The sequence below is a fragment of the Xiphias gladius genome, chromosome 2 (assembly GCF_016859285.1).
Source record: "Xiphias gladius isolate SHS-SW01 ecotype Sanya breed wild chromosome 2, ASM1685928v1, whole genome shotgun sequence".
NCBI lineage: Eukaryota > Metazoa > Chordata > Actinopteri > Istiophoriformes > Xiphiidae > Xiphias > Xiphias gladius.
In genome coordinates, this window is record NC_053401.1 from 20,038,949 (window position 1) to 20,051,641 (window position 12,693).

A 12,693-nucleotide genomic window follows, 5' to 3' on the forward strand; every position below is an offset into this window, starting at 1 on the left:
CTGTGTGTTAGGCTGGCAACCCTTCCAGCTGAAGCCCACCTTTTGTGCCGTTCATGCTGGGACACATGAACAAGACATGAAATGAGGGAAGTTAGAATTTATAGTCAAGTCTGAATTTACTATTTAAATTTCAATTCTTATTCTTAAGATTCTGGGAGCCAACAGAGCTCTGAGCTCAAGGGCCCCTGGTGGTCCAGTGATTTCAGATGTGTATCTTGGAAACTGTAACATCCGTGGGTTGCGTCAGAACCCTGACTTCATTTGGGGAATAAAACCGTTCATTTCAGAGTTCTAATAATCCAGACAATAATCTAATTCTAATAATCTAGTCAGAATTCTGAGTTTGTTTGTAGAACTTCATGATTTCAATCAGAACCCTTTCCTTCCCACGTTATCTCATCCTCCTCTTCCACAGGTACCGGTATTATTGGGCTAGTATCTTTTACTGACGCCAGAGTATCTTCCTTATCTTCAAAACTTTGGAATGTCAAAACCAAGAAGTTCTCGGTAGTTATTCCTTTAATGACTCAAAGTCTCCTTCACAACCTGAAAAGGTTCAAATCGTTGAGGTGGTTATCATCAGAGGATATGTCACATCTAATAGACTATACTACTATAGAAGAGTAGTACAAACCAAACTCTGTGGAGCCCTTCCTTGCTTAAGATCTACTGGTGAAACTTCATACTGAGCTGGCGGTCTGCTATTGGCTGGTCTTTGGTGCTAGGTGATAGGTGTTATGGCTAACATGTTAAATATTTACAGATGCAGCACATACATAGCAACATTAGCATTCATTTAAAGTTGTGTCTCTGGTCACCAGATGAATGTTAAATTTTCCTCTCTCTCTTTTAGTTCTGTTTTGGTCTCTACCAACTCGTGAGAAAAATATCTGGCTCTTTAACCGCTAAATGCTCCACTATGTTCCCCAGCTAGCCACCAACTGTGTTTGGACAGCAGGTTTTACTGTAGACTGTAATAGAGGTTTTAATTTTACCATTCCACTTTTTTTCTTCTAAAAACGTATTGAGTAACCTGGAGGTTTGTTTCAAACCTGTCATCATCTGACTGCTGGTGTCTCCACACCATCAGACTCTTTCTCTGCTTTTCTGTCAGTTCAAAATAAAAGTAAAAAAAATAAATAAAAAATCAAGTTCTTTGTTTGAGGTGTATACATCTGTGGTTTCCAATCCAAAATGCTTGCACTCATTTTATTCTTGGATTTTATTTTGTGTGATGTTTATTCACAGCACAGTTGCAGCTCGCTTGTTTTCTCTATTTTGAGAAAAGCAAAGAGAACAATAGCCTGGTTTCCCAATGGCCAGACCGACAGGACATTTTATTAATTGCCCCAGCTGGAGTACAAGGCACAGTCTGTTGTGTTTATCCAGATCATTTCAGATATATTATAGAATTACAGAATATTTAATTCCTATGTACAGTATTTCAACCTTTCATAATAAAAATTGACAGCCCTGCCCTTTAACTTGGTGGGTACAATGCCAGGAATGTTGACCAGAACTAGAGAATAGAAGATAAGATCCAAGTCGCAGCACGCTGCAAAACCAAATCAAAGTACACCGGCACTCTACTGAATGACATCACCTGGGATTACAGACCACCCAATAGCTGGTGGAAATTAAGTACCTCGCTTACACCAGTAGATATCAGGCTTCACACAGATTTGGGTTTGGTTACTCTACAAATTTTAATCACACTTTGGGAAATTCTTCTGTCCGCTCTCTTAACCTGGGTAATGTGATTGCACCTACCTGACGTGGTTTTTCCCACCTTGTAAGTTGCTACAAAAATGTCCTACCAGTTCCTTTTTTCAGTATGCTTCCTGTATCACAATTCATGAGCTGCTCAGTGACTAAGATGTCCAAATTACAGGAGGTGGCGATCCAGGACTGTGACAAGTAGTAAAACTGGCCTGGGTCAGGGCTTGCAGTCACCCCCCCTCCCCGACTTCCACTCTTTGTGCAGAGCTAGGCTAAACTTGTTGCAGCCCTATCTCCATCGCAGACGTGCAAAGTTGGGACTGATGGGTAAGATGACAAGGAAGTGTATTTCCTAACATGTTGGCCTGTTCCATAAAAAGGTAGGCGAAAAGATGTGTAACAACACTGCTGTTGGAAGAGGGATGCCTGGGGGTTAGTTCACGATGTTTATGAGAGAAAGACATACATGATCCGTGATGAATGTGAAGAACCAGTTTGTCGGTGTTTGGATGGATGTTTCAACTGTGTGCTCTACCTCCAAAACATCCATTTATCAAGCCAGCAGTCTCATTTTCTCAGCTCCCGTCACACTAGGTATGGTGACATACTCAGCTCCTGGAGGCTTTATCAAAGACAGTCCTTGGACGACAACTGAGCCTTCCCAGAAAAATATTCACACTTCAGCCCCTGCAGATGACTCATGCATTAGGTGGATTTTGGGTCATCAGCTCTGCATGTCAAAATTTATTCTTCAATAAAAATAAAAAAAAGTCAAGGCAAGTCGCTCATTTGCTTCGATCCATCTCTACAAAGTGCAAGTACACGAGTCACAAAGACTAAAACAAGCATCAAAAGAAAGACTGATAGCATCAAAAAAAGAAAAGATTCACATAAATAAGTAAATATCTGCAGGCCTGCCTGTACAGAAAAAGGCAAACAATGACAATAACAAAATAAAAAGAACTTGTTACACCTACAACCCTTAACACACGCTGGAATGAAAAAAGTACAGGTGCATGTGTGTAGAAAGGTAAAAGGTGTGATTGAAAGAACATTTTCGGACGTTTTCAAGACTAACAAAACTCTCCTGAAGATCACTGGTCCTTTCAGCAGATTACGCTGCAGCCCATTAGTCAGCAGCTACAACAAGTAAGGTCCCCATTTTATGTTGAGTGCAATATAAAAGCCACATGATCAAAACAAAAAAACAAAACAAAGAAAAACGACACGACATGTATTTGGTGTCCAAAAAAAAAAAAAAAAAAATTTGAGGTTGGGTTTTGTGGAAAAGCGTCAGAAGCAAATGAAAAGCTCTGTTGCAAAGATGCTGTGTAGCAACTCTGAAGCTTAGAGGAGCCACAAGTACTGTACACATTCCTTAGCTCAGCATACGCCCTGGGCAGCAGCTTGGCTTCGACCAGGCTCTTTAAAACACCTCTTGTTGTTTCCATCCCGTCAAACAAATCTGCATTTTTCCTCCCTCTGAACAGCTCCTGTGGTCGGCCAAAAACGTCAGGCTCCAGAGTTTTCCATCGGAAAGCTACACAAAGAACCGCTACTCCTGCTTTCACATAAACATGAAGTCATTTGAAAAGGTAGAGCGTCTCGGGAGAAATAACCAGCACCTCTAAAGCTCACTAATCAACAAATAATATGTTAGCTTAGACCAGGTTCCTTAAAGGGAATGAGAAATCCCTCTGACGTAGCTTCCGTCACCAAACAAATTAACATTTTTCCTCCCGACGAACAGCTACTGTTGATGGCAAAACAGTGCAGGCTCTGGACTTTTCTACTGCAAATCTACGGAAAGTACCACTACTCCTGCTTTCACATCCAAAATCTTTCCATACATAAAGAGCTGTTGCCATTTCATCACTGGTGTCAAATTTGTTGGAGGCAATGAAGAGGGCAAAATACAGTATTTTGCAGAATTTGGTCAGCATTAAGCCCCCCCCTCAAAAAAAAAAAGAAAAAGAAAAAAACAACAACAACAAAGGCCCGTGCTGCCTGACCGGGAGGAAAGCTTTCTTCTAAAATAGCTACCATCTCTTCAAAAGAAACAAAGGACAAAAAAGCTCATCATTCCTAGCAACTGCTAGCTAAAATCTGAAACATGAGAAACAAATGAAAAAGTAAAAATAGATCTGTCTTTCAAGTCATCTTCCTTCAGGATTAACCCTTGCTGAGTGACCTCCAGCTCTTCTCGTGAACAGGCTAACACCCGACCCTCCGTCTCAACCAGCAGGCGGGAGGCTGCTTCTCCTTCCACAGGCCCCGTTCTGCCGTCACTCAAAGTGCAGTTCGGCGGCCCAGCTGATAAGCCAGCCTCCCTCCTCACCCGCATAGGAAACGACAGGATGAGCGGCACCCAAAGCCTCGACTTCCCCTGAAGTTTCACCTCCGTCTCAAATTCCTTTTGCCTTCATCTTTTCCCTCCAGCAGGCAAGAAAACTGTTTTGGTAAGGATTTTTTTTTTTTTTTTTTTTTTTTTTGTGTCATTCAAGTTGCTTTTTTTTTTTTTTTTGCTTTTCTTTCTTCCTAATTCAGTTTTGTCTGTTGCTGTGGCGGTTTGCCTGCTGGACAGCTTTTTGTTGCCTCCAGTGAGGCTGCCTTCTTCAGGTTGATAGAGGAAGAAAACAGCCCATTCTTTGAGACTAATTTTTTTTCTTTTTTTTTTTTTCAGAAATGAATGAATCCACCGCAGGGACACGAGACTTTTGAGAAGTGACGAGGGATGGACTGGTGGGATCTGCAGCACTTACTTAAATGCCGAAAACTCCCCTGAAAAATAATAGATATGGAGAAAATGAGTGTGTGAGCACTGTTGCAGCAGCCACAGTAATGTTAATTATCAGGTTTAGCTGTTAGCTGTTGGTATCTTCTCATTACAGATTACCTCAACCAGTTCAAGTTAAGCCACTGGAGGTGGAAATTTACAGTTAGGTCATAAGTATTTGGACAGTGACACAATATTCGTAAATTTTGCCTATGTTCACCACAACAATAGATTTGAAACCAATGAATCAAGATGTGACTGAAGTGAAGACTTTCAGCTTTAATTCAAGGGGTTTAACAAAAATGTTGCATTAACTGTTTAGGAATTAAAGCCATTCATATACATAGTCCCTCATTTTGGGAGGCTCAAAAATAATTGGACAAACTAACATAAATAGTAGGATTATTTTTAGTACGTGGATAGAAATCCTTTGCAGTCATTGACTGGCTGAGGTCTGGAACCCATGGACATCACCGGATGCTGAGTTTCCTCCCTTGAGATGCTTCGTCAGGCCTTTAATGCAGCTGCCTTCAGTTGCTGCTTGTTTGTGAGTCTTTCTGCCCTCAGTTTGGTCTTCAGTAAGTGAAAAACATGCTCAATTGGGCTGTATTCAGCTGACTGATTTAGCCATTAAGAATATTCCAGTTCTTTGCCTTGAGAAGCTCCTGTGTTGCTTTGGCAGTATGTTTTGAGTCATTATCCATCTGTACTGTGAAGAACTGTCCTATCAGTTTTGGAGCAATTGGCTGAATCTGATGCGTTATATGATGATTGTAGCCCTATGCACTTCAGAATTCATCCTGCTGCTTCTATCAGCAGTCACATCATCAATAAACACCAGTGACCCAGTTCCATTGGCAGCCATACATGCCCACGCCATAACACTACCTCCACCATGTTTGACAGATGATGTGGTGGCTTTGGATCATGAGCCGTTCCTTTCCTTCTCCATACTCTTCTCTTCCCATCATTCTGGTACAAGTTAATCTTGGTTTCATCTGTTTTAAGAATCTTGTTCCAGAGCTGGGCAGGGTTTGTTAGATGATGGCAAAGTCTAATCTGGCCTCTCTGTTCTTTAGTGTTACCAGTGGTTTGCACCTTGTGGTAAACCCTCTGTATTTACATTCATGATTACATTCATTGTTTGAGATTGTTTGAGGTCTATTTATGTATTTTCATTATTTCTTAATTACCCCAGGCATCTTTTTCTGCATTATATTCTATTAAAAAAATGTTTTAATATTGGCGCTTATACGACATCACATACATCGATACCGATATATAATAGGCCAATATATAGTTTCTAGATTCTGCAAAAGTAGGCAGAGCCTTCAGTCATCGGGCTCCTCTACTGTGGAACCATCTTCCTGTTTTAGAGGCAGATACCCTCTCCATGTTTAAGAGTAGACTTAAAACCTTCCTTTTTGATAAAGCTTATAGTTAGGGCTGGCTCAGGCTTGGCTTGATCCACCCCCTAGTTATGCTGCTATAGGCCTAGACTGCAGGGGAACTTCCCATGATGCACTGAGCTTCTCTCTCGTCCTCTCCCTCTCTATCTGTATGCACTCATATCCCATCATTGCCCGTTACTAACTCGGTTTCTTCTATTTTTGTAGTTTTGTGCTTTCTCGTCTCTCTCCTCTCTCGTCCTGTCGCTTTCTGCAGGTATTTCTGCCCCTGGTGCTGCAGAGTCTGGATCTGACCACCTACTGCCCCCATGATCCTGCTCCACACCCACTGCTTCAATTATTATTAGTAGTCTTATTATTATAATTATTTATCATTATTTATCATTATCATCATTATTATACATCTCTATGTGGAACCTGCATTGTGGTAGCATGGGGGAATGATGGGTCTCTATAAATATTACTGTAAAGAGTACAGTCCAGACCTGATCTATATGACAAGCGCCCTGAAATAACTTCTGTTACAATTTGGCGCCATATGATTAAAACTGACTTGACTTAACTTTACATATTTGTGAACTGAGGCCACTGCTGCCAATACTTTCTTCTTCAGTGGGTTGATTGGTTAATAATACCCCATGAGTGCTGTTAAGACGGACGTTTGTGTGTATGTGTATGAGCTCACCATAGCCACCAGCCTGGATGGGGGTTTTGGGTGAGGCGCAGGCGTACAAGCTGAAGTCCTCCGTCTGAAAGCCGGCTCGGTTTAACGAAGGCTCCGAGGCGCTGCGGTGGATTTTGGGTAACGAGCGAGCCAGCAGCTCGATGGACGCCAAGATCTGACAGAATACACAGTACAGCCACGGATTTATCAGTCAGAATCAACTTCCAAGTAAACGCAACCAAACAAAACGAAGAAAAATATTGCGCACTGATACTTGAATCAAAGTCTTTTAAATTCCTCATTGATTTGAGTAACATGCTTCCAACAGTGGAGGCAGTGGTACACTTCACTAAGGAGGACAGCTCAGTAGACCTGCAGGTGTGAGATGAGGTGTTGTCAGTTCCTGGCAGCTTCACCAGTCTCTCTGTGCTTCTATCCTAAAAGTCTCCAGGAAAGGGAGGGATTATGCCCTTTGAGTTAATGCGTGGGTTTTTTTTAATACGAAACATCTGTGCAGTAGAGACAGTAGCGAATGACGGATAGGAAAACTAAAATGTGGTTGGAATTCTTGATAAATGATGATGGTTTCTGTTAAAGAGAGAAAGTCAAAGCAGCAGAGCGGCAAGTATGACAAGACTGTTGCTGTGCTGGTGAAATTACTGCTGTGGAGGTACACATTATACTAAATTTATCAAGAGAAGAGGGTAAACATGGTGGAGATGTGTGTGCATTGAAAGTCTTTCTAGCATTTGATAAAAACACAAAAAACTGTATATTTAATTACAGGGAAAGTGGAAATGATGGCCCGTCTCTGAAACAAGTCTGATTAAAATATATATCTAGTTATCTCTGAAATTGAGGTTTAAAAAAAAAAAAGACCATTTACTATGTTCATTCAGCTGTGGCGCCCTCCTTTCTCTAATGGAGGAAATCATATGCATCTGTCGTCGTCCCATTGTCGTACAAAAGCATCAACACATTTACCCCACCTGAGGGAAGAGAGGTCGCTCCTCTCGCTTCTTCTTCAGGCAGTCAGCCATCAGTCTCTTCATGGCCTTCGGACAGTTGCTGCGCACCTTACTGAGGTCGGGAGACAAGTAACCTCGACCCACCATAAATATGATCTACGGAAAGAGATGGTGGGAGTCATTACAATCTGTGCTCGCAGAGAGAAACAGGCTGTTAACATTTTGTAGAGCTGTCGCTCCCAACAGAGCTCAAATGTTCATGCTACGAACTGTTAAAACAGATTATATTTATCATAATTTTGTATTAGAATTATGCTTTTAAAATCATACTCTTTGTATTCAAAAAATAATCAATGGTAGCAGGCTGTGAATGATTGTTTAAGGTTGCTGAAGGACTGGAAGCATCATTCACGCAGGTTCCCTGTTGGGGAAAGACTTAAAACAAAAGAAGAGGAAAAGAGGTATTTCGGCTAAATGGGATTACAATAATACTGTAGAAACTGGAGGCCAATAAACCCATGTTGTTTGTTTGATGCTGATAGTCCACCAGTCAGCCTAAAGCTCTACAGTTCCCCTGTGGTTTCCCTCCTCCTTATCTTATTTATTTAGTCTGTGTAGGGAGATTTACCACTTGCTTACCGTTTATGTTATTTAATAATCTGAGGACTACCAGCTGCAGTTTTCGCACTGACTAAATGAATCAGCCAAGTTGTAGATTAACAGGTACTTTATTAATCAACAACAATTTCATAGAATGTCTTTACTCAAACTTTTTCTTAGAAAAAGCATTCATAAAAGTAGTAAAAACTTTAGTCACAGGCTCTAAATAGATTATACGTTTCTGTTTATGTACGGATTCATCAAACACCGATACATTAGATACAACGTGTTCATTAGTGAATGAAGTTCAACCAAGTTTGGTTGGTTAGACTTTGGACAGGGCCAGGCGAACCGCGTCCTGACTCCAGCGCTCCTCACCTGGTCTCTGTTGTTAATGTTGGAGTAGGGCAGCGCTCCTGACATGAGCTCGTACAGCACGATGCCGAAGGCGTAGACGTCTGACTGGAAGCTGTAGGGATTCTTGTCCTGCAGCCGGATCACCTCTGGAGCCTGAGAGAGCATAAGTTACGCGGACTGGCACACCACCCAAAGTAAACTATACACTTCTAGCTGCTGGCCCGAGTGCAGTGAACACACACCTATTTTACATAGGTTTAGAAATACAAAAATATCTGTTCTTTGTATCTGGATCGCTGAATTGTCAAAAAAAAAAAAAAAAAAAAAAGCAGATCTGGCTCCAAATGTAGGTTACTATTATTACAATTATTATATTATTACTGTTTTTATAATTAGATTATAAATTAAATATGATTATTACAATTGTGTTCATTTAGGCTACAAATGTCATGCCAGAAATCCCTACATTCAAAGGAAGACTCCCAGAATTTAGAAAGTCTATCTCAGATGAAAACAATAAAAAAAATTTTAAAAATCCGGTACACTGCCAAAAAAAACAGAGGAAAATGTCAAACTGGTAAAATGAAAACTTAGCAAAGGGTCACTGACCATCCAGAGTATAGAGCCAGACAGCTGTTCAAACTGGTGGGAGCCACTCCAGCGGGATTTTACTGTAGCCAGGCCAAAGTCACCGATCTTCACGGTCAGATCCTCGTGGAGGAAAATATCTGGGAGGAGAGGTCGGTCATGGAAACAACCTTTTCTTCCACCTCTACGCTCTTGGCCATATAGGACTACTGTATCTGAAGGACGGAGGATGTTTCTTCATTCCTGCTCGTCTGTCAGCCAGACACAGAAGCAACGTCAGCGACAGATATGAATTTATTTTGGAGACCAGAAAGACCTTGGCCTAAAGATGAACTGACTTAGCGAAAAAGGATACTGTTGCTCTTCAGATCTCTATGGATGATTGATTTGGCATGCAGGTAACTGAGGAGGAAAAGAAGAGTTATTAGACCGGCTACACACACGCGCACGGTGAAATCTGACTGCTTTTTATATCTGTGGGGGAGCTTACTCCATGCCCTGTGCAGTCTGCCGGGCGATGTCAATGAGCTTGATCATCTCAAACTTGGTCTCGATGATGTGTAGGTGATGGTACAGACTGGAGCCTTCGCACCACTGGGTCACTATGGCCAGCTGAGGCTTGGTGGTGTAGCCCATGAACAGCAGGATGTTCACGTGACGCGTTTTCCTTGGTGGAGACACACACAGGGTGATGAAACTACAGAACTGCCGATGATGTGTATAGCTTTTTAAAGGAGGATACTTCCATAATATGTCAATTTGAAGTGCAGTATAAAAGGTGAAAAGTACATGGATTCTCCTGATTCATGAGTAGGCAGCAGAAGTTACCTGAGGACTCCCACTTCATTCTTGAAGGCCTGAAGCTGCTGTGGCGTGGGAGCAGTGACGTTCAGCATCTTCACTGCCACATCACCTGAGAGGAGAGGAAAGGCTTTTTAGGATCCCTGGGAACCATGTCAGGTTTCACCACTGTAAAAGCTGCTACACATCGCATACTGGTACACGCAAGGCAAGATGGGACTGTGGGTCGGGCTCTGGTCACCGTCAATCTGAATGTCACCCAGATTCCTGAGTCAGATTACAGACTGGGTGTCCGCATACCGCATTTGGCTGAATATAAGAAGACAACCCCACTTTTTACAGTGCTCTACTGAGAGGCACTTTTGTCACTGTCGACAAATGTAACTAAATTAATTAATTTAGAATAATTAAATTTAAGATCTGAATAATGTAATAAACAGACATTGTCGGCATAGCTCAATTGTCAGAGAGCTGTCTGGATGTGTAAGGACATTTACGTTGAGTCGGTGAATGTAAAACAAAACGACTTTTTCTGGAAAGAGAAACTACTGTATTATATTCAGGCAAATACTGTCAAAATGGAGACTTCAGTCTTGGTTGATCTGGCTACACCAGTAGTTACTGATGGTAGCCAGTGCTATTTTTATCAGTCAACAAGTCCCATAAAACAGCAAAACCACCAATGTGTTAGTCCATCTCGATACCTTCTGACTTCCGTACCCTGTCTGTGGCTCTAAGCTCCAAGCCCATTGGTTCCTATTATAGACGTGAGTCTTAAAAAAAAGCCCACAAATAGAGATAGGTCCATAAGTATTTGGACGATGACACAATTTTCGTAATTTTGCCTCTGCACACTGCCACAATGGATCTGAATCAAAGCCTTCAAGATGTGACTAAAGTGTAGACTTTCAACTTCAATTCAAGCGGTTTAACAAAAATATCACACTAACCTATTCGGAAATACAGCCATTTTTATGTATAGTCTGCATATTGAGAGTTCCCATGAACAGCTACCAAATACAAAGTCCACATGTGGAATCAACTCCAGACCTTTTATCTGCTTAATTTGTCATGAACTAATGAAGGAACAGGCCACAACTGACCATGCAACTAACAGTCAACTGTCCAATTAGGTTTGAGCCTCGGAAAATGACTGACTATGAGTGACTATCACACCTTGATGGCTTCTTCAAATCCATTGTGGTGGTGCACAGAGGAAAAATTACGAAAATGTTGCCGCTGTCCAAATACTTATGGACCTAACTGTAGGTACTTTCTTTTTTTTCTTTTTTTTTAAAAAGACTCAGTAATTTACTAAAACAGCTGGTCGCTGTAGTTTTTACTCAACATTACTCAAATAGGACATAGTGCATCTGTTGGGGACTATTTTCAGCAGCGGATTAATCCACATTGGGTACTTCTGGCAACAGCACGGTGTATGTGGGATTGAGTCAAAATAAAGTGTGTGTGATCATAGTCATGAGGGAACGTGTATCCCTGTGTAATGGTGTGACTCAGTGATGTGTTTTTAATGTTAAAAAAAGAAAACCTCTCACCACTAAATTTATAGAGTGGCAATTTGATGCCCGGAGCACGTACACAGTTTCCTTACAAGCTGCTAGTGGTCTGAGGTTAGTGTGCGCTGTTGTTCTTACCGTGCCACTTTCCCTTGAAGACAGTTCCAAAGGATCCAGAGCCTATCCTCTGACCCAGAGTGATCTGACCCTCGGGGATTTCCCAGTCATCACTGGAGTCCCTTCTCCCCAGGGTTTTCTGTTTCACAGGACACAAAGTCAGCACAAACACGCCCACGCACAATGAACTGCAGAAAAATACATTCATATTTCGCGACAATCTCCCACCATCTTATTGCGGTCCTCAGACGAGGATGACGACTTGCGCTCCCTCTGTTGGCATGGTGACTTCTGCGGAACCTTGACGTTGGTCAGAGAGCCAGGCAAAGAGGCAGGTGGTGTGGCCGACAGCCCTGTGGTGGAGCCTGGAGCGGGATCATGGACGAAAGAAGAGAAAAACAATAAAAGACGAGAGAATGATTAACACAGCTCAAAAGAAGATGAGATAAAGCAGGAGAGTAAAGAAAGAGGGGGTTTGGGCAAGGACAGGGACTGAGGCGCCTGTATCAGTTGTGTGTGTTTGGTCACATGCACAGAGGAGAGGTGAGGGGGGTGCTTGTTTGGATGGCAGTTAATGGTTTAATAATCTAAAATCCATCGCTGTTATTAACTGGTTCTGTCAGAATCCTAAGAGGTCTTAGAGGAAGTCGGCTGATTTTAAACAGTCGCCTACTTAAGCTATTTACAATAAAACTATAAACGTGAGAAAAAGGCTACATTACAGAGATATGTCTGGGACACGCTTAGCACAAAGACCGGAAGCAGAGGCAAACTAGTAGCCTTGCTCCGTCAAGAGTGGATACATATGCCTTCCAAGAATCAACACTATGAATTACAGCGGTTTCGAAATTCATGAAAATAACTTCAATTACATGGTCAGGTTCAGCTCATGCAACATTCAACCATAGAAAAGGGGAAAATACAGAATAAAATTAACAATATTACAAATTAAACTGAATTAGGGCTGAGCTGTTACTCATTTTATAGACTATTAAAAATCCTTATTGAAAAGAGAGCAATGTACAAATCACAAGAGCTGCAATTCCAATTATAACTTTCAGAGGTGAAAGCTTTAGGCAGTGACCACTGTTGCCGCCAAATATTCTTGTAGCTCTCTCGGATTCTGTAAGTTGGCTGACAAAAAACAAACTCATGGCTGCTGTCCTATTCCGCTTGT

At 41.7% G+C, this 12,693-nt stretch overlaps 1 protein-coding gene across 4 annotated transcripts in view; it reads right to left on the reverse strand.

The window, feature by feature from the left end:
* Positions 1-4,227: 4,227 nt before the first annotated feature.
* The window catches only part of braf (B-Raf proto-oncogene, serine/threonine kinase), a 29,434-nt gene continuing 20,968 nt past the window's right edge, over positions 4,228-12,693 (reverse strand). For 2 of the 4 annotated variants that reach the window (XM_040141180.1, XM_040141188.1), the window contains 10 exons: positions 11,745-11,881; positions 11,538-11,655; positions 9,910-9,994; positions 9,572-9,748; positions 9,437-9,483; positions 9,103-9,221; positions 8,515-8,646; positions 7,558-7,692; positions 6,590-6,743; positions 4,228-4,500 (listed from right to left, as the gene is read on the reverse strand). In XM_040141180.1, the coding sequence (XP_039997114.1) occupies positions 4,478-4,500; positions 6,590-6,743; positions 7,558-7,692; positions 8,515-8,646; positions 9,103-9,221; positions 9,437-9,483; positions 9,572-9,748; positions 9,910-9,994; positions 11,538-11,655; positions 11,745-11,881 (1,127 nt within the window). In that variant the 3' untranslated portion in view covers positions 4,228-4,477. Of the gene's footprint in view, positions 4,501-6,288; positions 6,744-7,557; positions 7,693-8,514; positions 8,647-9,102; positions 9,222-9,436; positions 9,484-9,571; positions 9,749-9,909; positions 9,995-11,537; positions 11,656-11,744; positions 11,882-12,693 lie in introns of those variants that run through there. The other 2 variants (XM_040141164.1, XM_040141172.1) reach the window with 1 other exon arrangement.